We start from the raw sequence: 25,382 nt of genomic DNA on the forward strand, positions 1-25,382 counted from the left end.
GAAAAGGTTCGCGTCGTGTCATACCAGAAGGAGTTTGCAGAGGGCCGGACGAGTTGGAGATTGCTCCACCGACAAGAGCACAGCTCTTAAATATGAAGAAGAATAATAAGCTATCGATATTAATTTTTTTTTTTTAAATAGCCTATTTTGTGTCCCCTTTTTTCCGCCACTCATCACGGTTTGAAGTATGTTCCCGCCAGTCTCTGCAAAAAGCGTCGAGGTCATCCCGCCATCTCTTTTTTGGTCTGCCTCTGCCCCGGCTAATCTGCGGTGTCCATTCGGTAGCCAATTTGGCCCACCGATCCGGGTGCATACGGCAGACGTGTCCTGCCCAACCCCACTTAAGCTTAGCGGCCTTAACACCCACATCTATGATACCAGTTCTGGAGCGCAGTTCTGTGTTCCTAACTCGATCGGTTCTCCGAACTCCTAGTATGCTGCGCTCCATTGCTCGCTGGCAAATCTTGAGTCGGGACTTCTGGGCTTCCGTTAATGACCAACAATACAATACACATTTTAAACAATATTAATGAGCAAAAAATAAAAAAATTAATCACGAGGCTAACTATCAAGATGGCGCTCGAACCAGAAGTCCTAAAATTCTCTTATTCATTCCAAAATGTCCAGTTATCGTCAACTTAACCCTAAAATTAACCTCCAACCTCAGATTAAAATTCAATAATTCCCAATAGTATCCAATCAGAAAATTCTTAGGAAATAAATGGAATAAATTATAGATAAGAATGAGCGATGCGTCCCCACCGCCATCGGTCACGTCGATAACTTATCGCTGCCGGTTATGACAAATTGTTTGACGAATCTACTGTGTGCTTCTTCTAATTATTTGGGATAATCCGGTTTATAAGTATATATTAAAATTACGTTTTGGTAGCGTTACAGTCGCCACTTAAAATAAGGTACGACGTTGGATGGCAAATAAACTAGTAGTTCGCCGAGAACTGAGGGCCTACCGCGAACCACGTTAGACGTGTCGCCTCCCTGTCACAATTACGCATTAATTTACAAGTTAGACAGAGAGGCAACACGTCGAACGTGGTTCGAGGTAGGCCCTCAGGGCTATAACAGCGAAAATCAGTCCACTATAATTTGGATTTTTTTAAATCGAGAGTGAATAGACATCTTTTTGGTAAGCATGTTCCATCTTAAACTGCATCAGCACTTACCATCAGGTAAGATTGTGGTCAATTGCTTACTAAACCTTTTCCTAATTAAAAAAAAATCGTCATCATAAGTTCGTCAATTGCGGGCATTTTTCTCTGTCACCCAAATTACGTCTTAGTGAGAGTAAAAGAGAAAAATCTCCGAAATTTGCGAATTTCGGTTTTCGCGGTAGGCTCTCTGAGAACTCGCGGTTTGACTAGAGCAATTGAATTTGTTTCACGTACTTGGTCGACAATAGATCGAAAACTACGTGCGATTTATTGCAAGGTATGTGGAGCCCTTAACTAATCGATTTAAGTTACCATAGAGATTAAAATTAACCGTATCTGTGGTAAGTCGTATGCTCGCATTAAGCTTAGAAACTGTAAAAGTGAAAAACACTTAGTTCGCCGAGTTATTATCACATGGAATTTACAATAGTCTTAAGCGCCATGGACGCTACTGGCGCTTAAGTCATTTATGCCAATTCCCGCATTTTGAAAAAATTTCAAACATGGATCGACAAAAAATTCTATTGGTTTTTTTTCTAAATTCTATTTAATCGTAGAATCTGGTCAAAAAATTTCATTAGAATCGGTTTAGAATTGCGACCTGTAGAGGAGAACATACGAACACACGAAAGCATTCGGCCTAAGTTAAAATGGAGACCTTCGCTAACGCTTCGGTCAATAAAGCCCCTACGTTTTTATCGAATTTTTAATTATTATAAGAGTTAATTTTAAGAGCATTTAATTTCCTTATGAAATCTGTTTTTCTTTCCTAATTTTTGCAGTAATCAAAAAATCTAAAAAAGTCAAAAGTAGGGGCATAGCTATGGTTTTCTTCTTCTTCTAGAAGATAGCTATGGTTAATATACATCAAATTGTATAAAAATATTTTCCATAGTGTCAATAATCAGATAGGAAAATGGGGACTACATTTGTATTGAGAAGCGGCCGTCCCCTTTCCTCTTAAATTAAAACATAATAAATAGCGCCATTTAGAACAACGAGGCGCTACGAGTAAAGAGCTTAATACTCCTGATTAATTTACTCTCTACTTTGACCCACATTATAATATACAAAACCCTACCAGACAACCAATTTGATGGTACAATTGATTTAGCAGCATGAGCTCATTCCCGGGAGATGGCGTTGTTTAATAAAACAACCATTTATATCATTTGCCGGTTGCCGGCGGACACGCAAAAAGAGGGAACTGGCAGATTTGCCTACTTGTTGTACTTAAAACACCACTTTATTTAGTTCCTCAATTAAGTTCTAGTAGCTGTTGGCCGCGACACTAAATCCCATTGTAACCTATACAATATAAATAACTATTTTAATATATGTATTTCAAGCCGTTTGAGCACACTTCACACGACTATAAAATATTACCACATAAAACGGCCAATACAATTATTAAAAACAAATGTTTCCATCGTAAATTATTGAAAATTCATCCACGAATTTCCAATCAATTAAATCTGACATTTTCTGATAATTGTACTGGTTCGTAAATCTCAGGCGACTTTCAACAGCCCGCCTGTTCCGTATTGAATGCACAATGAGCAATTCATTATTTCCGAAGGCAGCGAACGTTGCCATTCAAAACGTTCGACGTTTAAAAAGTTTCGAGACGGCTTTTAGGTTATTGCTTAAGTTTCGCGCGGGGTTTTGTCAATCTTGAAAGTTTTTAGGCGTAAAGAAACGATGGTAGAATTATCTTAACTTACTCAAAGTTAAGATTATTGTAGGAAAATTAGCACTTAATACAATTTTGTCTGTTCAGATGCCATTGGTAAAGGAGAATGTCAGAAGCAATATCAACTAACAAAAGCTAATCACATTATTCAAACATTTCGCGAGTTTTCCGGCTACCTATCCAATATATTTCTTACGTTTAAAAAGTACAGTATATTTCTAATAAACCTAATTTCTCATATGGGTCTGTTTATTAATAAATAAAGTCCGACCAGAAATTTATGATAATTGTCAAGAGGGCGCTGTTATTCTCATGTATAGGGTGACAGTTCAGTTTAGTATGAAAAATTTAGTTCCAATGAAATTCCGCAATATGGCGCGTGATCATATATTACTGGTCAGGCTTTAATAGCGTTGTCTTTTTGGTTTCAAGAGTTGTCATATTGTGTGTGTAATTCTAATGTTATATGAGATCATTAGCAAACGGATATTAATAAATGAATTGAATTGAATTAAATTTCAGCGATAGGAACGCACAATTTCTACCTTAACTTCTAATCATGTCCTTTGTGGATGTAGGTATACCTACATATTTTAAAATAAAGAGTAATTTGTATGCCGTAACTTGCAGAAACAAATTGTGTTCGAATATTAATGTCTAAATGTTTATTTCATGATATTCATGAAAGATTAAACTAATTAATTAATAGTTATAAATTTATACATAATGTTGACGTATAAATTGGGTTTACAAATAAAATGATTATGATTATGATTACGTGAAGCCATAATAATAATTCCAGCTCGCAAGCTTCTCAATGTTTGGCAATGTATATTTTTTGACAAGTTATTCCTGTTTTTTTAAAGAAGTATTAACCTTTTCAACGCCGTGTTAAACACAAAAGCTGTCATTCGGACGCCACGTCACCGAAGTGTCAAAAATTGAAAGTGAACAGTATGCAAATGCACGTAGATCTATATTGCTCTGTGGTCGGATTAATCCGACTTCGGCGTTAGATTTACGCTGCGGATATATCCGTCATTAGCGTCAAAAAGGTTAGGTAAGTAAATATGTCTCAGCCTTTTTTTAAAAGTGCTGTCTGGTTTAGTTGACTTTTGACCTCGTCTGCTTATTCAATAGACAGATTTTAAATATTTTCTTTAAAATATGAGTAGTTTTGTTTACAAAGTGTGTTTTAAGTCAGTTATGTTAGTGCTAAATGTAAGTAGCTACTTAATTATATTTCGTTTTTTTTTTTATTAGAAAAAGGGTAAATAATATTGACGCGTCTTTTTATTAATGTGATTATTATGTTCTTGCTATATATTTGCTGAGGCTTATTTTTCAAAAGAGTTTTTCAATAAAAATATACGGTAACATTGTTAACCCTTTTTCTGATGCTAAAAAAACAAGGTTTAGCGATCATAAGGACATAAAAACCTAGTCTACTAAATGACGCCATTTCGGAACTTCAACTTTAGAAATACTGAAATACTATAAGTACCAAAGACATTGTGTGAAACACACCTAAATTAGATATCAGAGCGTGCAGAAACGTCTTTATATAATAGTCGCCTCCTGCGTGTGGCAACACCGTTCCACCCTCTCTCTTCCTATCTGAAAATGTGATAATTTAAGTTTTTCTCTAATAAACGTGATTAAGTGCAGTGTACCGTTTAATTCAAGCCTCTACTACTCTTGACAGACATGAATATTTCATAATTAGGTAAAAAGTTTTTGGCAAAAATTTCATGTTTGGTACAAGTTTTTATCTTTTACTATACTTTTCTTCCCGCAGGCAACTAATAATCTGATCGACACAATTCTAAAAATCCAAAAGACAATTAGGTTGCATTGTTTCATCACAGAGTTCCCATGGCCACCTCCTGTCTCCATCATCAGATCAGCTCAATGGTATCATAATATTGCATTGTCACCCGACTTACATATGTTTGCAAATTTTCAGCTGAATCGGGATCAAATTTAGCTTCAAAGTGTTAAAACCCACACCTTCATACATACTAACAGGGCAAGTTTAATAAAAGCTTGTAAAAAAAAGAAAAAGATCGCAAAAGAAAACACAAAATTGGAATTTTATTCTCAGCTTAAGAATTTTCTCTATTACCATTTTACATCTGCAATTGAATTAAATTCCAAGTAAGACATTAAACCCAGTTTACACACCACACTTGCATCTTATCGTCGTATCACACACTAACGATAAAACATGTCGGTTTGTCGGTTTATTTTATATCTGTGCGACCTGCGACATAGTTACATTGGTCAGATTAAAATGCGATGATGATGTGAATATGCGTAATGAGGACATTAAAATGCTTGAGGGGAAGTATTGCGAATATGGCAATTTTTAAAGTCCGGTTTGTCAATTTTGGTAGGAAACTATGATTTGCAGTTAGATCTGTCAAGCCTTATTGAGTTTACTGTGGAACTAGGTTAATTTATGTAAGATTACATGTAAAAGACACCTTTAGACCTCGGTACTCGGTACTCGGTTGACTGTCATCTTAAGAGGGAAGAATAGCTTTGCGATCCTACCGAAATAACGGTACTTTTTCTATGAAATACCATTTCGGGAGAAAACGGTTCCACTAACTAATTCTTAACAAATCACTCTAATTTTGATGTCGATCGCTTCAGTTATATATATTCTAGGTTTATAGGTTCCACTTTTTTGAAAAAAAGGAAAACCTATAAACCTAGATTTTCATTATGTAAATAACATACTAAAAATCATGGAGAACGGAAAATATTTAGAATAGGAATAACAATTTCTCTTCCTGTATGGACGATAACTTGCTCTATTTCTTTATTAAGAAATGTTGCTATTTACCCACAAAATGTGATACTATACGCAGCGTACGGTGTCCACCGGAGACCGAGGTCTTAAGGCTTCTACAGACTGCAACAAATTGCATTATTAATGGGATTATCGGTGACGTTTAAAGAGGCCTATACTCAACGCATGCGAATTTACTTTAGACTATGCCAAACAGAGCCATTTACATTTAAAACGCCTTCTAATCGCTCTTGTAACACGTCAATATAAACGCAGTTTTAACGGTTGTAAATATAATAATAAAACATAAAAATATATGTAAATTCCGCCATAAAAATTACCATCTTTAGATTGATTAACGATGTGTTGCCACACTTTAAAATTCCAGAGATAAAGCCGGGGGCACACCGACGCTGGCAAAGGTTATGGTAATAAACAATGATATGAAAGTTTATGGCTTTGTGAGTGGGCTATTGTCTATAGTTTCTTGTTTTTAAATCAGTATCTAATAACTTAATCACGTAATCTTGTGTCCGAATACAAAATTAGTTGTTGTTTTTACATTGTTAAGCTAGTTAAGAAATACTATATGTATTGCGTAATCTATAAAATTTTCATCTTTGTGTACTGTGAAGGTTTGAAACCTTCACAGTCTTTTCGTAGATGACTGGCAACATTTATATATTTGAATTCAGAACTATCGCACTGCTAGAGGAATAAAGAATTGGCATTCCGTTGGTGGCAGAACTGGCAGTGATTAAGAGTAGTCGATATTGTTAATCTAGCTGCTATAAAAAAATATAAAGTCAGAAAACTACGTCGAGTGTTCATCATCCAGCCCAATTAGGCGCCTCCCTTTACAGTACTTATATTGCAGTCGAGATCGATAAAAAAGCATTTTATTAATTATGAGAATATTATTTAATTAATACTGACTACATTGCGAGCTAATGCCATAGTTCTGGATGCTGATATGCCTTTTAAAAGTTTCCAAAATTGAGAAAGTTTTTTTATTTTCTAAATAAAAGTTTTCTTTATTTTCTGTAATTTGTTCTGAGATTATTGGTAACATTTTAAACTTTATGGATTCCTTTGAGGACCTATAACTCAAAACCGAATGACGGCCCGATTCGAACTTTAAGATAGGTACGTCAAATATTAGGTCTAGATACGATGACATATCTGATGCATATCGTATCTAGACCTAATATTTCATCATCATCATCATCATATCAGCCCTTTATCGCCCACTGCTGAGCATAGGCCTCTCTTCCAGTACGCCACTTGAAGTATCATAAAGTTCGAATTGGGCCTTCAGTCGCGAAATACTAAAATCTCGGTGTGAGTTATAAGTAGATGCTTGGTCCAAATCTTAGTACACCAGAAGCATAACACAGAGAAATAAAAGCCGTAGCACCGGTTATAGGTGTTTAGAGAGGCAATAATTTGTACCATTAAAAGGGTATCTATTTAATAACTGACGGCTGATCCCATCATCGAGCTGTTAAAAGTCATCACTCGTGACTGGACGGAGTGAGGCGCGCGCGCAATGCAGCTCGGTTGTGGTGTAAGACAAAAGAATTAGAGCGGAATATACAGCCCATCTATAAAAATAGCAGATCAAAAACTAAACAGAGACTGCTTACCGCCTAATGATAAGAGGAAGCATAGCACGTACTCGGCCATACAAAAAAAGAGAAAGTGTTTTTCCACTTCTAAATACATATTTTGCATTCTCCATGATTTTTTGGATTTTATTGACACAATAAAAAACTAGGTTTATAGGTTTTTAATTTTTTTTCCAAACAAGCGAAACCTATAAACCTAGAATATATTAATTTATTTATTTTTTTCGAAAAAGCGAAAACTACAAACCTTTATACTTAGGTTTAGTTTTTTGGATTTTCTTTTTTTTTAGTTTTGCTAATAAAAAAAAAGGAATCCTAAGTATAAACCTAGTTTTTCAATGTATCAATAAAATTCTGAGAAAACATGGATAGTGGAAAATATTTAGAAGTAGAAACACATTTTCTCTTTTTGTGTGGACGATCACGTGCTTCCCTCTTAAGGATGACTCACGCTAGAACGGTCCGGGTCCGACCTGAGGCTTCCTTCTATGACGGGTAATCGGTAATTACGCGATGCTTTCTATAGAAAACTGAAGTGTAGGACGTCTTGGATCGGACCCGGACCGTTCTACTGTGAGTCATCCTTTAAAATAGTTAAATATTATAGACGTATAATCAATCGCGTTTCGTTTGTAGCTTGCGCCTACGCAGTTCACACCTCCGCATCGACGGATTATCGAAGCACGATCCACGAAGAGATCTGATCGTTTTGCATTCATTTCTCTACTTATTATATTTGAATAGCAAGCCCGTTCTATCACAGATCACCTCTGCTGTAGTAGAAGCCTAAGTGATGACCAGGGTCGTACAACGATACGATACGATAAAAACAACTTTGTCAGTAGAAAAAGGCGCTAAATTCAAAATTTCTTTGGCCCGATTACCCTTCGCGCACACATTTTTTTAAATTTGCCGCTTTCTTTCTACTGACGGAAATGGCTTGACAGACTATAGATGCAATTTTGATTTTCTTTGCACTTAACTTCTTGTTTTTGTTTTTTATTTTAATTTATGTAATCACCTATAAATACCTATAAATTAAAGTTATCGACATCAGATGATAAGTTATCTAAAACTAATAATTACTGTTTTCATTCGCTTCAGATTCTATTTGTGGTTCAATGAATGAGCGTATTGAATAAATCTCATTCCGTTATCTCGGTCATTCATTAGAGCTGATAACGAGGTCCTATCAGTAAAACAATTTAGAAAAAATACCCACTGCGATGTAGTTTAGCCAGTACTATGGTAGCTGTCCCACCGTAAACGATCAGCAGAAAAGTAGCGGAGAGCGTAATTTATCTTTGTTTGAGCGTTTTATTTGAGAAAAAATGCTCGGTGGCAGCATAAAAATTTCGATATTAATTATTCACACGTATTTTATTTGCATGGGATCTACAGCTAGTGACCACTCACTACACTGCACTCCACTTTTATTGCCTTTTGTAACAACTTAACACTCATTTATTCGGAAATTTACATTGTAAGCGGCTGTAAAAAAATCTTAATAGCGTGAAGCAGCCTGCAGCGACATTTACTGTGAAATTGGGCAACTATTAAAACTAAACATTACTATATTAACAGGTATGTGACGTTTTTGTTACCAACTTCAGAAGATACTCACTTTATTACTATAGGTCGGATACATGTCTAAATTGTCTTACCTAAACGTCTAATCGCTCATTGAGGTTAATAGCTAGATATGTATATAGGTTTTATGGCTGTGCTGAAATTACCTGGTATAAAAGAAAAACTTTCAACCTACGAGTGTAGGAGAAACGAAGATCTTATTGGGACAAGACTTACCAAATTAAATCCTCGCGCGACTTTTATTTTTCTTCATTTTAGCTTTATACGTATACCTTCACCTACTGCTTTTAAGACTTCTCAACATCTGGCCGCTACCATATGCACAAGTAAAGCATATTATGCTTTTAATAAAAGTATTTTAGGCATATCCTCATTTAATAGCGCCATCTAGTTAAAAGATTTTTAAACTTCCAAGGTCTCAAAACGCTTGAAATTTACTTTTGTGAATAACTGCGGTCAGATTTCCGAAGAGCATTTTACGTTTAGAAGTTATAAATAGCCGTATGTATGGTGGCAGTTTTCGTACGCAAATAGAGTCAGACCAAGTTAAGTTGGCAACGATCTTGATAGCCCAGCTAGTGTAAGTGTTAAGTAAACGTCATAATTTCATCAAGTTTGACGTTTAAAATATATTGACTACGGAAGGTAGAACAAGGAACAAAATCTCCATATACCAAAAAGTGTCCGACAAAAAACCATAAATAGGTGGCGCTACAATACCTAGAATACTTGAGAAAAAAATCTAATCATAGACAGCGCACTTCACTCCGTCAATAACGCCTAGGTTCTTAGCTACACTAGCGCTACTTGGAGAGATTTGGAACTATTATTTATAGCTGACAGCTGGACACTTTTGCAACAATTCTGCCTAAGGACTTTCTGTTCCTTGCCTCTGCCTTCCATAATATAGACTATTCTCGCGGTGTTGTATGGCCAGCTGTCAATCTTCTTTATTTACTAGACTATAAATTTTTTCAATTTTTCGTTTCTCAATAAAAAGGCATGTCAAGTTTACCTTTTTTCTAAGCCTAAAAAACAAACAAGTACTTCCATAGAACGCCATTTTGACTGACACTAAAAATGAGGGCAAATAAATTTCCATTGTTTTTCAGAGATGTTCGAAATTTGAATATCATTATTAATATATATCGACGTTATTATTACGTAACAATAACTCACAGATAAGACATTAGTTGTAACTAAACAGTTTATCTTTAGGGTTGCCATAATTTGCGGTTTTTAAACACATCATAGACGGTTTATGATATGATCATCAGCCAATTATTATGTATGTTATTATTATGTATGTATGTTACCTTCAGATTTTGAATTTGCTGTCTTTTTCTAGTGACATCGACGGCTGTCCTATATACATATATTATACGAATAAACCAAAACTAATGATTGCAGGTTTTTTAATTGGCACTGAAATTGAAAAATAGTTAGGATTGATAACCTTTGATACACTCGCTATAGTTGTCGTATTACCTGTCAATGGCATTGGAAGCATAAACTTGACATTTACACCTCTAGCGCCAAAAATCTGACGTCTCATGTGCTGCCTCCTACAGTTTATGCACGCTCATTATACTTCATTGCATTTTGAATTAGTGGATCATTTTGTAGTAGGTACTGGACTGGTTATGTAGTTAGGTGGTTTTACGGAACTAAATTAATATGAAAACCTAACTGAAAAGCGATAAATAGCAGGCAGTAACGGTCTGTTTATTGACAGTGTTAACAAGCCTGTGTTTATGTTTATGGAGCATTTATCGGTGTTTACAAGGCTGTAAAAGGCACATGTCTGGCTATCCAGAGCTACTATATTGCAATGCGAAATCGTTTTCCAATGTTTTGCGCTGATGCTGGAGCCTTTTTCATACTGAACTGAAAAAAACTTTAGTTGTTTTTTTATGTGATAGTTAGCAAACGAGCAGACGAGCCGTCTGATGGGAAGCGGTCACCGTCGCCCATGGACTTAAGCAAAGGTAAGTAAATAAGCTTTCTTTTAAATTTTGATTCTTACTAACAAACACCAATATGGACATGACAGATTTGGACAAGCGATTATCAACGGCTTGTAAGATTTGACAGTAGTGAGGAATAAAAACCTTAGGTATATTAAACCCTTTCGGCAAGACAAAAAGAAACATTAGGTGCGTAGCAAGGCTTCACTCATCCGCGTAAAAATGTGCGCGTGTTCATTAAAATAACACTAAATTAAAAATAATACGCAAATAAATATTTAATATTTAATATTTATTTGCATATTATTTTGTATTAATATATATTTTTTAATATATAGCGGAGGGAGGGTGGGAACATTAATTGCATGTAAAAATACGCAAGTAAGTATAACGAGTTAGCACTGATTGACTAGCACGTCATTTTATCGCGGATTAGCACAATAATATTTCTTCAAATCAAATCAAATCAAATCAAATCACTTTATTGCCAAAACATGATGATACAAAGAAAAACAATACAAACAATACATAAAGTCTAGGTTAAGTATGTACTAAATTATTCCAGGTTAAGTACTAACTTATTGTCTAAACTAATTGGTAATCAAAATTAGCAAGACATGTTGGCTGTGGGTACCAAGCTCAGCATATGCTAGACTGGCGTCCAGCGCTGGTTTTCAGTTTGGCCCCTTTTTGTAGAGGTCTGACAAAGTATTTACATGTTGATCTTTTCTGAGCCGTTAAGCATTTTTACTTACAACGAAAACAAAACTTATGTAAAATGATGAGCAGAATGAATATGAATGTTCTTGCTTTAATAAGCATGGATTTCCGCAAAGTAACGCCTGATTCTATTAATTATTTGTGCGTGTGTTCGCCATTTGCAATGTATGAATGAAAAAATAATAAACATTAGGAAATTCTTAGACAAATTGACTATGCCACGTACATAGTAGGTAAGCACAAGAAGGCTTTACCGGGATCCGAACTCAGGGCCATCGGTTTCATATGCAGGGTCATTACTAACTAGGCCAGACCGGTCGTCAAAACCTGTGTCACGTCAATATACTTTGGGCTTGGGTCCGTTATGTGATTATAGAGTGGACTGTAGGGATTGCAATGCAATTATGTGACAATTGGCATCCAATCTCGGCCTCGGTTAACCTCATCTTTACATCGTTTGATATATACATATACATCATATCAAACGATTTGATTTCATACACAAATCAACTGTTGTCAAGCGGACCCCAGGCTCCCATGAGCCGTGGCAAAATGCCGGGACAACGCGAGGAAGAAGAGACGAATCAAGTGGGACAGGTACTTAGCAATATGACTGCCTTTAGCTTAGAAAGTTAAACTATTCTTATTCATAAACTTCTGTCCTTAAGACAGATGTGATGTCCTTATAGCAAGCAACAAAATAGGAAGTTTTGATTGCCGGCTTCGGTCACAAATAAACAATAGTTCCATTTAACTTAACTTCGATGATTATAAAGGTGACGTCCAGACGTCAACTAGATGTTAGGATGTGACGATATAAACATCATAATTGCGTTAGTATCAGAAAGACGGCAGGGCCTACCTGGCATAGAACCGCCGCATACAGAACAACATGGAAATCTATAAAAGAGGCATATGGTTCAGCAGTGAACGCAAATATGCTGAGAAAAGAGAGAAAGAGAAGATAATTGCGTTAGTAATGCGGCGGCGAACGCCATTCATTTTATCAAGGGTATTGACATCGGAATGTCACCTTTAAGCACTCAGTTCGGTTTTATCTTAAATGTCAAGAAAAACATTTTTTGTAATTGTAGTTTGAAAGATTTAACAACTGGAGTCGCCTTTAAGAGCTTACTCCTCTGTCGAAAACCACGGCCAATGGTCATATATATTGTATGGACTGACGTTTATCTGACATGGCACGTAACGTAGAAATAGCCATACATTTGACGTGCCCCTCCCAAAATTGGCAGACTATTTTGTTAAATCCCCCAATAATTATGGTGCATATCAACTTCATGATCTTATTCAGGCAAATCTTACCGTTCAACATTAACTATTTTCTTTAAGTTACTTTCTTTATTTACCATCAATTTAGATAACACGATAATATCATGCACTGATCCATAATCTATCCCACGGCAGCTAATATTCTCAAAACTTACAACCTCGATGCTAGAAGACCAGAATCACAGTAACCTCCGACCATGAAGAATTGCTATAGATCTAAGGTTCAAATAATGATAGAGATACGATTATTAGACTACACAATTTCCTCTGAATAGATGGATACTCGAGACATTCCAAAGACGTTTATAACGACGATAATGAGCCACCATTTGCTCAAGACTAGCCATAATTTTGAGTTATAAACTGATGGAAAGGCCTTATTTACATAAATTTGTAAAACGGTGAATGTGGGCTTGGTAAGAGCAATCTCTATAATTTGTATATTGTAAATATAAAACTACTTATGTGATTCGTGGTTACTATTTAATTTAGTTATTTGGAAGATTTTTCTTCACGCTATTTGTTAACAATTATTGGAGCAAATACATTTTAAGCATAAGAACACATGTCTGACACATAACATACAAACATACATGCTCTGTTTGACTCAATGGTTGATTGGTAGAGAATGCATTTTGGCATTAAGTCCGCCATTTATACATTTTTCTTTGTTTGTGTAGTAAAGTTTAAATAAATAAATAAACATTGTGACTAGGGTTTGCACGTCGGATCCGAAATGTATAGGAAGATCCGAGGATCTGGATCCAGATCCGTATAATTTCATACGTTTCGGATCCAGATTGCAAACCCTAATTGTAACATTGCTATTTTCTAACAAGGATTATTATTGTTTATAAATAAGAAAAGAAATCGACGGAACTTTTGTGTTTGATTTCGCTAGATTTGGAACAAAATTTGGCTGATTTGAAGAGTTCTTTCTGGATGGAAAGTATTCCAATATGGTACAAAAAATTATAAAAATTTGAGTTGACTTACGAAAATATAAATAATAGAAAACTTTATCTATTAATTAAATTTTATAAATATCTGACCAAAATAAATCGACAACAAAATAGAAATCGGCGCAAACTGCAGCGAGAGGGAAATAATAGTCTAAATCATATACGATTTCATTTACTATGGAACAAAGTTCCAGGTGAATCCGACCCCTTACCAGATGCACTAGCCAAATAAAACTTCAGTATAGAATAACTTGTTATTTATTAATTCAACAAATATAGATAATTAATTATATCTTCACATTTCTGTACTCCTGGAACTCCTAGATTATCTTTAAAAATTTCAAGGACAGTACGTTAGTAGCTCGTCCACGGAGCAGGACTTATCACAGCATTCGGAAACCACCTGCCGTTTGCGCCTGCTTCCATGTAGCACTTGAGGTGCTGGAAGCAGCCAAGGCCAGAAATCAGGTTTCCACGACTCCAAGGTATTTCTAGAACTCTGGAAGCCATATTGCGGTGAGCGCTTTACCATCCCAGAAGATAGGTAAGGGCACAGATCCCTTAGCGTTTGAGATAAGTGCCTGCCGCAGTAACGTTGGTCATCAGCATTGACGAGGCAAAAGCAGGCGAGAACCAGGAGTACTTGGATCTTCATGTTGATTCCCTTTGTGATCTACTAGACCGAAGGATTTAAAGTGCGGAATTGCAAGAAGATGTGTGGCTTTTATACTGAACTGGTTCATTAATATGCGCTCGTGTTAGGATGAGGTCGACCTGATTGTGATTTCAGGTGTAAATGGAGATCTACCCACACAGTCTGCGTGTTGACGTCATAGTCTGGAGGCCCGTTTAATTTTATGCAGACCCAAAAACAAGATTTATGTAAAATTAAGGTTGTTTGGAAGATATACAGGGTGAAATTGTCATGTTTGACCATACGCTGAGGGGTGGATATATAGGTCATACTGAACAACTTTTACTATGGGACCAACTCCGAAATCGCGAAATAAGGATCTGCCGTCTCATATATTTTGGTGAGTCATATGTCTATGTTTTCTATGGAACAGCAGATTTTTATAGAAAAAGTTGTTCAGTATGACCCACCCAGTATGGTCAAACAACAATTTCACCCTGTAAATTTTTATTTGGAGAGGTAGGGAGTTAGGTACTCCAGGGTGGCAGGGGGCCTAGCCAAGATGACAAACGTTGATAGAAAACGCCAATTGAAACTTAAATGATGTATGGAAATAGTCACATGACTTTTCGTAGTATCAGTCATGCCGATATTTTTTTTTTCGCGATTAGCATTTGGCAATGTACGATTGCCATCTTGGCTAAGCCCCCATGTGGTTTTGGAGCATTATTTCATCAGCTACTATTGATTCTGAATGTCTGAAATCTACAAGCGCGGAAATATCATTTTGACAAAATATAGGTACCTGCGACTTACCTTACAACCCTGGGTTGGAAGGTCAGATGGCAGTCGCTTTCGTAAAAATTACCCAACCCTACCTACCAACCACCACCAACACCAATTCCACCAACCCAACCACCACCAATGCCATTTCTAGAGATTAGTTGCTAAGCGGACCCCAGGCTCCCATATGCCGTGGCAAAATGCCGGGACAACACGAGGAAGAAAAAAATAAAGAGGTACCTACGACAAAACAAGGCATAAAGACGTTTTACCTGTAAACTAAGGTATTCCATTTCCGTCTTATTCCGAATAACCTTATTACATTTAATAATTTAACACAATGAATTCCTGCATTTTATATCAAGACTCAGATTTACGAATGAACAAATTCAACGTAGGTACATTTCCTGCGGCACTTTCCGGTTACAAATTTTTTGTACCAGAAAGAACCCAGTTCCATAATTAATATCTTTCGCGAATGTCACTGAGTATTAAAACGTGATTAAACATGAAAGCTTTTTTGTCATCGTTAATAAAACAGTCTTGAGGCCCTGTTTAGGTTGGTTTTTTCCCCGCCAGATGACGCATTTCGCATGTGACAGAACAGGAATTTTGTTTGACGGTTTAGCGAAGTTTTCGTCACATGAATATGTTCAAGTATTATGCCAACAGTTTGTTATTTAAAAAAACTTACAATAATTATAGAATATTCAGTATTCCCTTGTTTATTTAAACTTTACGGCACAATGCATGAAAGCACCTCTACAAATGGATGAAGGACAAAATGCTATACCAGTCCATCATTGACTAAACAAAATGATTGAATTGGGTCAGGGACCAATCCATTGGGTTATTCCCACTAGTTAAACCCAGTTGTTACCAGTGGCAACTACTGGAATTTTTTTCCTCACATTTTACCAACTGGGACAAAAATTAAACCAAACCAAGTTGGTGGTAACTAGTGGAATCACCAAAATTTTGTTAGTGTTCAATATTAATAAAAACAGTATAAATATGGTGTGCTAATAATTATAAGCGTTTCAATAAACTGCCTTGAAAGTGATCAAAATAATTATTGTTTTAATTAGTCTTGAACTCTAACACCATTTTGGTGGTAACTACTGGGAAAAAAATCTCCCACCTTTTACCAGTGTTACCTACTGGGAAAAAATCCCAGTAACTACCACTCGTAACAATTTGGTGGTAACTAGTGGGTTTAACCCGTTCCATTGGAACTGCATGATTGCTTGCTATGTACGATACGCCGCATAGCTCTGCAAATATCAAAAATAGTGGCAGTGACTTAGGTTGTCAGCGGCAATATAGCCAGAAACAATGCAACGCGATGCAGTCGCAATTGGAATTTAACCCTTGACCGGCAATATTGCTGGCAACGTCACATCAGTAAGCGCGATTCCTCATTCTTCCCGAGCACTTTATTGTTTTCCCGCAATTTGAGAACAAAGCTTGTTGGATTTAATTTTACTGGTGATTGTTCCTTTTATAAGTTATTGTTTTCAAATTGTTAGCGGGTTTAGAAATATTTATGACTGTTTTGTTTCTATGCGTTTGAAGGATTAGGAAACGCGACCATGCTTCTGTATTTTCACATATCCTTATGTACAATACGACTAGGTATTAGGAATTGTTTTTATTAATGCCAGATATTTTAAAGTTGATTAAGTTATTCCCTCTCCGGAGATTTGCTAGTTTCGTGTACCATAGTTGACTATAAAGGTTACATTACTGGTGTAGAATTCACACGGTGAATCATTTACGGTGTATCTCTTAATTGCCTTGATAAAATGAGATTCAGATTGAACGTCATAATCGCGGCAGTAAAGCGGCGGCGAACGTCATTCATTTTATCAATGAATTTGACAATAACGTAACGTCACCTTTAGTTGTTGTAATAAATCTTCATCAGCATAATTCGTCCACTCTAAGACACAGAGCTTCTTTAAGTCATTCGCCATAATTTTTGATCTGCCATTTCGCATGGGCCAATTTGCCATAAAAAAGAGTCAGTCTGCATGAACAATTGGTAAATTATTGCATTTATTGCTAACTGTCTCATTTCTTTCTTCTGGCAGAAAATACATAGTGAGTACATAGTAAATACATAAGTGACTCCCAAGAAACTCATTGTTACTATGGTTTGAACTTACCACTACAGGATTAGCCGCACCGCCAGTATCCAGAGGGATATAGAGATATAACATATATGTACATAATACTATTGATTAGTCTGCATAAATGCCGGCATGCTTACACGTCTATCAAAATAAGACATACTCAGAACCGTCTATCAAATCCTGGAAACTTAAGTGGCTTGCTTCCTTGTATCTATTGAAATAATGATGATTGATATTTGTAGCTCAACCGCTTTACAACAGAAAGTGCAATTCATGCAATGTAACTGATTGTAGGCATTGTCTGGTGCAATGAATGGAGAATGTTAGGGTTCATTTGGTGGTAACCGGGTGTTTTGCAAGATTCCGGGTTGCATTTCTTTTGTTAAACTGTCAATTTGACCACCAGATGGGTAGTCAAAATAAGGCCAAAGATGTAAAAAAAGTTCACTAGAATATTAAGATTAAATTTGAACTATTTACCTTTCCATTTCTATTAAAAAGGGATAGATTTATACTCTCATTGATTTTACAATTGTGTACACTGAAATTAAAATGCAATATAAAAATGTTACCACTGTTCTAAAGATGCTAAAAAGCTTTATAAAGATAAAGATAGTTTATTTTCCAAGTAGGCATATTACAATACGCTAATGAACGTCAAATAAAGCTACGTCGGCTCTAACCCTACACCGCTGATCCAAGAAGATTTAAATCCCTCCTAAATTGTAGGAGGGTATCCCTACCATTTCTTCTAGACAAGCATTGGGTAGATAGGATGTAATGAATATGTACTTACCACTTAAAAATTAAAGTAAGTGAGCAAAAACACAGTTATACACATGAACTCGTACTTTGTACATTGTACGGACATAATCAATCAACAGCTAAACATGTTGAAGTCCTGAAATATAACATATTTACGGAGCCCTGATACGACGAGCCTGTAACAGTGGTACTCTTAATTACAAGACGTTCTAATCTAAATTTAAATTATTGTTATCATTCTTGTCAAATTTGTCACCGTGGGTGTATTAGATGTGTGAGGACAAAAGTCTTTCACAGCCCATCACCCCCTATTACCGATCGTCTAACCCGCTTCACGTGTTTTTCACATATTCACCTCTCATTAAGGTAACTCAGTGTTCACTGAATCGTGTATTCATTAGAATAATGGTATAAATACGGGAGATCAGAAGCTTTCAGCACATTCCTCGGTTATCTGTGGTAACGATCAACACGAAAACCCTAAAACGAATACAAACATGAAGGTCCAATATTCTTTGTTCTTCTCTGTAGTTATGTTCTTTGTGTCCGTATACAGTCAGTCTGAGGATACTCCTCAAGTATACTGTGGTAGGCGACTTGCTCAAACGATGGCTGTGCTGTGTTATCAGCAGAAATATGACAAGAGGTAAGAAATCTTATTTGTATTTTTTAAAAGCTTAATCATTGTAAATTCTAGTTAAACTTTCAATGGCCTCCTGACCAATACGGTAGTAACTTTACTTAAGAATCTCGAGGTTTTGACTTCAAATCATAGCAAAGAGAATTGAGTATCGAGGCATATTGTCAAATATATTTTGTAGTCCAGTAAATTTACTGCCATTTTTCGACACAGGACTAAAACTTTTAGAATGACATAGGCTATTTGGCCCATGTTCTTTCACTGATTAGTGTTGAATATCAAACGGTGTCGCCATCTATTCTTATTTCGAGTCGAGATTCTATTCTTTTTCTTGATTTTTTGAGGCACGTTTTTTTGATAGACTTTATTAATCTTATAAGGAGTTATATATATATTTCTCTTTTATCATAGTAAAGGCGGAATTATGCCTGTGATATATTTCTAGTGATAATTTCCATTTTACTTCAATTCAGCACAGTTTTATTTAATCGCCTAGATTTTTTCACACATAGCTAATGACTATTTAGTTGGTAGGGGATGCACATGACTTGGATTAGAATTAGGATTTCGACTTTAATATTTTCCAAATGGAACGATAATCAAAACAATGACATTTATGAACTAAGTTAATATGAATCTGGAAGCTACTTTTTTAGCTACTCGAACCTAACTTTCGACGTCATCCATGTTAGCATTATTTATTGTAATATCATTGTTATTATGGATTGCCAAATATCAACTAAAATAGATATTTGGAAGTGTGTTATAACTAACTGTAGGTACACATGAGCTCTTTCTAAGTCATATAAAATTTTCTACAAAACAAAAAATAACACCTCTCTGTTTCTCATCTCAACGTTTATCCCAGTTGCATCTTTCGCTACTGCTTCGGAGCCCAGGGTCCGCTTTCCTACTTTTTCTCCTCCACTTCGCACGGTCTTCGGCATTCTCTTTAGTTAGACCATTAGCGTGATAATAATAAATAATAAATAAATAATAAATATTATAGGACGTTATTACACCTAACCTACAATAATGCCTAATAAAAAACTAAATCGTTGCAAAAATGGCCCTCTTTCTCCACAGATCAGACTACAACTCCATCCATCTGGGCTACGAGCCAGAGTTCAGCTGGCCCTGGATATCCCGAAGCCTGGACCGACACACGGACCGGGGCCTGGCCAGAGACATGGGGCGCGGCAAGAGAGGCATCATCGAGGAATGCTGCCAGAACTCGTGCTCCATCCCAACACTGCTGAGTTACTGCTAATTTGACGGACTAACGGCAATGGTTTTATGAATATGGTTTTTGAGTAGTGTTTAGAGCTTTAGGTTAATTTTGCATTGTTTGGTAAATGTATCTTTACAAAATATAATAATTGACACATGTCATTGTTGTCCGCCGCTTCAAAGTTTTAAGACCCCTCTTTCTTTGAGAATCTTTGAGACTCTCGGTGTTTTGTACCTAGTACAAAGGTTGGCCATCGTCATCGAACGTGGCAGTCCGGTGTTTATGATGGGCATTTTTGCGCCAGGTTCAACTCGCGGGGCACTGTATGACTAGGTCAATTACTTTTATGTTTTAGTTACTTTTACGACCTGCAATTTCGGTACATTTTTTGTCAGAATTGACTTTTTTGATCAATATGCGGAGTCTCTAAATATTCGTTGATGCGATGGACTACCGATAAAATTCAAAAACCTTTACATTATGACAAAATGATATATCAAACATCTTGCACTCGATTATTTTTTGTAAATTTGTCTATTATCGCGTGTATTTTGTTAAGTTATTATTAAAGTTGTTTTGGAAAAGATAGCTGTTTTGCTTGAGTTATAGGTTAGTATAAAAATAAATAAACATGTTGGAAGCTTTGGTAATATAAACAAAAATGCAAACTTAACGTAGATAATATCCTTTATCCATAAATAAAAGAGTAACGGGCTTTTTCGTTTACAGGTACAGAACTATATTTCATCTCAACTAAATAGTTCATTTTAACAAGAAATATTTTCTCACCGGCATTGATAAACCTTTTAAGTTTTCAAGTTCTGCCGTGACCATCTTTTATAAATGGGCATAAGTGAGGTGACCAGTCGAATTGGGACTTTCATTAATTGTATTATTTATCTCATAGTTGTATATTGATGAACTACGCAAAGCCTTTACGCCAAGTATCGTTCGGTCAAACATTGTCAATGCCAAACGCAACTGTTATAATTAAAGTTATTTTACATATTATGCTATAAATGGAGGCAAATCGTTTAAATAGTCATAACAAATTTTAGATATGAGACTATAACATTTATGAAATAGTAAAATTTCTTATTATTATCAGTGTTGGCCTAACGTTAATTAGAATTGACAAAGACCATTATAAATTGAACCGTAAATCGTAACTGACGGTTAGAGTTTACGGTTCAATTTGTAATGGTTAACGGTCAATTCTAAATAACGTTCGGCCAACACTGATTATTAGTATGTCCTGTACCTGTACATGTACTTGTGTACATGATTTTTTTAAAATACTTATATATTAAATAACTAGGAGAGATGTAATAGACTTAGCTTCAAATGCAATGTTTAAAGAGTTAAACGTACCTAGTTTACGTTACTAAAAAGTTGCGTATTAAATGAAATATCCTTGTTGGTTTATCGTATTATTTGACGCTTTGGGCATGAAAACATATGGTGGTGAACATCTAATAGAATATTAATCATCTAAAGCATCGATTATCCAAATTATTATACATAGGGATGTCACGAATATTCACATCATTTTCGCATTTCGCATAAAATGAAACGAATGTTTTGCGAATGCGAATGTGCGCAGGTCGTGTCCTGTATCGTCGACTCGCGTATGAGCAGTGCGCGCAAACTGTTTTCAAGTAATGCATTTTGACTAGTAGATAGCAATTTTCAACACTTTATAACATCCCTTTCTAAGGTAACACACGTTATATGTACTAACAGATTTTTTTCTAATTTGGAATGATAATAACGACTACAAATTCCCTAACATTCGTATTCGCGAATGTGAAAAATGCGAGATTCGTGACATTCCTGATCCAAATGGTTCGCTTGTTTCTCATATTAGCGTTTTCTTGGTTGCATTTTAAAAAACCCGTGATCTGGGGATCGTAATTCCAAAAATAGGCGTCCTTTCGAACACGAAATTATGTGCAAAACTAATATGGAATTCATAAAGGATTCTATAGGACGTCGACGTAAATATGGGCACTTTCCATGGGTATTTTTTTAAGCACACCTTATAATTTATTTAGGGTTTCACAAAGTGTTAGTAAAGTATTGGATACCTAGTTAATTAACAAATAAATAAACTGCCAGATAAAACTTCCTGCAACACAGCACTTTATCTACCAGTTAAGCTTATTTAAAGATTGCGAAAGGCCAACGATGACTTTATTCTCCAGATAAGTGGCAGCTTATTCAGGACTTTACTTGGACATTATGAAAAATGCCCTTAATCGGTACCAATTTCCAGGTATTTTTCTTCTTTTTTTGAGTTATGAAATATATTTATTTTATTCATCAAGTAGTATAAAAAAACAGTAAAATTAGGTCTTAAAGTAAAAATTACAAAATAAAATTAAAAAGTAAGCTTAAAAATAAACTATAAACTGTTCTTTTTGTATTCTAAGATGCAAATTCCAATCAGTAAATCATTAAACTGTGGTAATAATCCGATAAACAGGGCGGCGTTGGACAAGTGCGAGTGTAAATTACATTATGTGTAAACGGCCGGGTCAGTAATAGAGCCTTCAAATAAATTAGAGGTTCCCTGCTGCGCCGTCATGGGCGTAAGGCACAAGTGGAAGCGATAAAATGTCCTTAAGGTATTGCATACACTGTTTACAAGGCAATTACACTTTTAATTTCAATTTAATTATATAAAGAAATAACTACATGAACACGTATAAAAGTAAAAAAAAATCCAAAAGGTACGTTTAAGAACAGTCAAACGATGTTTTTTTTACAAGCTTTTATTTAGTTTCACCTGTCCCATTGTCTGTCTGTCTGTCTGTTATCAAATCTTACAAGTAAAATTTGACCCACTTCCCGACCCAATGAAGCATACATATGTAAGTTGGGTGACATTGCAATACTATGGTACCATCGAGCTGATCTAACGATGGAGACAGGAGGTAACCACTGCGATAAAACAACGCAACCTAATTGTGTTTGGGGTTTTTAAATAGTCTTGATGTCTTGTAGTTGACTGTGGAAAGAAAAGTACAGTCAGCGATAAAAGCTCTTAAAAAAAATGAAATTTTTGTCAAAAAAATTATTTTATAAAATAAATGCAATAAGAACATCAACGGTTCCAGAAAAATCGTTAAGAATATAAATAAATATATTCAAGCGACACCAAAAAATGTTCATCTAAAATAGCCACAATTATTCGAAGTAACTAGACGGTTTGGCCTAGTGGGTAGTGACCCTGCCTACGAAGCTGTTGGTCCCGGGTTCAAATCCCGGTAAGGGCATTTATTCGTGTGATGAGCATGGATATTTGTTCCTGAGTCATGGGTGTTTTCTATGTATTTAAGTATTTATAAATATTTATATATTATATATATCGTTGTCTATGTACCCTCAGCACAAGCCTTATTGAGCTTACTGTGGGACTTAGTTAATTTGTGTAATAATGTTCTATAATATTTATTTATTTATTTTATAATTTTAATGATCTTAATACTCCATAAATAGGTGAATAATAATAAGATTATATAAAGAACATTCTAAGAATGTTGTGATGGATAGGTACTTATATAATCTTCTGTCCTAATCCCGATAACTCTCGCTCCGCTTGACGCTACCGCTTATAACTTACCAACATCATGCCCGACGGAGTGTTGGGAAATTATCTATACTTTTGTTCTTCTATTTAACGATGACAGCCGTTATATATGACGTGTTTTGAAGAAACATTGTAGAGTAGAAAGTACCCGAATGCCGAAGTTATCTCCGTTTCTATCGGAACAGCAGCTGAGATAAGACGGTGATTGTATTATCAGTTATCACTTTCTTATTTGACATAGTAATATGAAACCGTGATACATAATAAAACATGACTTGATTTGACTTTGGGATTAAGAATCAGTCATCGACTTGAATCAGAGTACCTACTAGGGTTTGCACCACGGATCTATAATGTATGGGACGATCCGCGGATCCAGATCCAGATAATTTTATACATTTCGGATCCAAATTGCAAACCCTAGTACCAAGATAAGTAGGCAAGTAAAGTATAACCAGAACTGATAATCGACAATGACTGAGTTTGGTTAATTTATTCATTATTTTGAATATAATAAAATTACAAAAGAACATCAATTGACGCCATCTTTTATTTAACTGTCTTGCCAACCTCAGAAACCAAATCATAGACTCTCACCATAAACTTTAAAACAACGTAACAGTTGATAGAAAAATGCCAATCAAAACGAAATAACGAAATTACGCTGCATATTGTAAATGACCGTTTGTTTCTTAGAAAAAAAACGTAACCTACGGAAAAAAATCTCTGGCTTTTCATAGCATCTGTCATCCCGATAGTTTTTTTCGTTTGGCATTTTTCGATTGGCTTCATCCCCAGACCTGGCCGCGTAGCCAACATGCAAATCGCTTACGCTCCGTAGCGATCGAAACGCAGCTCACTGTCGCACTAATATGCAAGAATGATAGGGAGACACAAAGCGTTTCGTTGTCAAAGCGATAGCGATTGTCACGTTGGCTAGGCTGGCTGATCATCTTGCGAGTACTGCCCACGCTATAAGAAGCGCTAAAATCACTACTTAATAAGCTGCCACTGCATACTTGTGTTACAACAGCTATAACATAAAATGTCGGCCTGCCCATAAAGTATCAATTTCAGATCATAAGGATATAGCCATAAAAATATATAGTGCTACTTGTAGGGTAGCGAAAGACGTAATTTTCAAACACACATGGGTATTTACATTATGAATACTATGAAAATAAAAACAGTAGACACCATTTTGATAATTATAATATTTTATATGTGTGTTCTACCGCTTTGCTCTGAAGAATTGTTTGACAGAATGCCAACGCGCGCTTTCTATCACCGCACCGCTCGCCGTTGGCATAGTGTTCATCCTCACACCCTAGAGCCTAAATGGTCGCGTACTGTGCGGTTGAAGCGGAATTTCCTCCCGCGGACGTTTCGGCTGTGGAATGGGCTCCCTGCCGAGGTTTTCCCGGGGGGCTACAGCATGGAGTTCTTCAAAAAAGGAGTGTACAGGTTTTTAAAGGGTCGGCAACGCGCATGTAATATCTCCACACTCTCACAATTTTCATAGAAAAAAATTATAAGATATTTTAAATTTTAAATTCATTACATTTTATCAAAGTTTAATGTATTGTCCAGGGCCTAAGTATAATGTTGTGCATGGTAGTATTTATGAACTTGTATTCTGAAACATTAGTATTTCAGTTTTATTTACAAACGTTAACCCAGGGTTATGCCTGAATTAAATTATTTCATTTAATTTAATACGAAAATTCTGAAAGCTGGTTACTCTACTTGTAGACAAGTTACAAGTCGTTCCTACCAGTTCTTA

At 35.7% G+C, this 25,382-nt stretch overlaps 2 protein-coding genes across 3 annotated transcripts in view; one reads left to right on the forward strand and one right to left on the reverse strand.

The window, feature by feature from the left end:
* LOC133523315 (netrin-B-like) overlaps positions 1-25,382 on the reverse strand; it is a 358,018-nt gene that overhangs the window by 227,126 nt on the left and 105,510 nt on the right. The window lies entirely within an intron of this gene.
* LOC133523309 (bombyxin A-3-like) lies at positions 18,560-20,591 on the forward strand. Its single transcript, XM_061858814.1, has 2 exons — positions 18,560-18,782; positions 19,863-20,591. Exons 1-2 carry the CDS (start codon positions 18,634-18,636, stop codon positions 20,044-20,046), a joined length of 333 nt encoding a protein of 110 aa, XP_061714798.1. The 5' UTR covers positions 18,560-18,633; the 3' UTR covers positions 20,047-20,591.

This window comes from Cydia pomonella, chromosome 12, assembly GCF_033807575.1.
Source record: "Cydia pomonella isolate Wapato2018A chromosome 12, ilCydPomo1, whole genome shotgun sequence".
NCBI classification, from domain to species: Eukaryota; Metazoa; Arthropoda; class Insecta; order Lepidoptera; family Tortricidae; genus Cydia; species Cydia pomonella.

What these genes read in the sequence shown, in the direction of transcription:
- LOC133523309 (XM_061858814.1), top strand. Translation starts at nt 18,634, where the DNA reads ATGAAGGTCCAATATTCTTTGTTCTTCTCTGTAGTTATGTTCTTTGTG. An exon ending in CAGCAGAAATATGACAAGAG is followed by an intron (nt 18,783 to 19,862) that starts GTAAGAAATCTT and finishes CTTTCTCCACAG; the next exon opens with ATCAGACTACAACTCCATCC.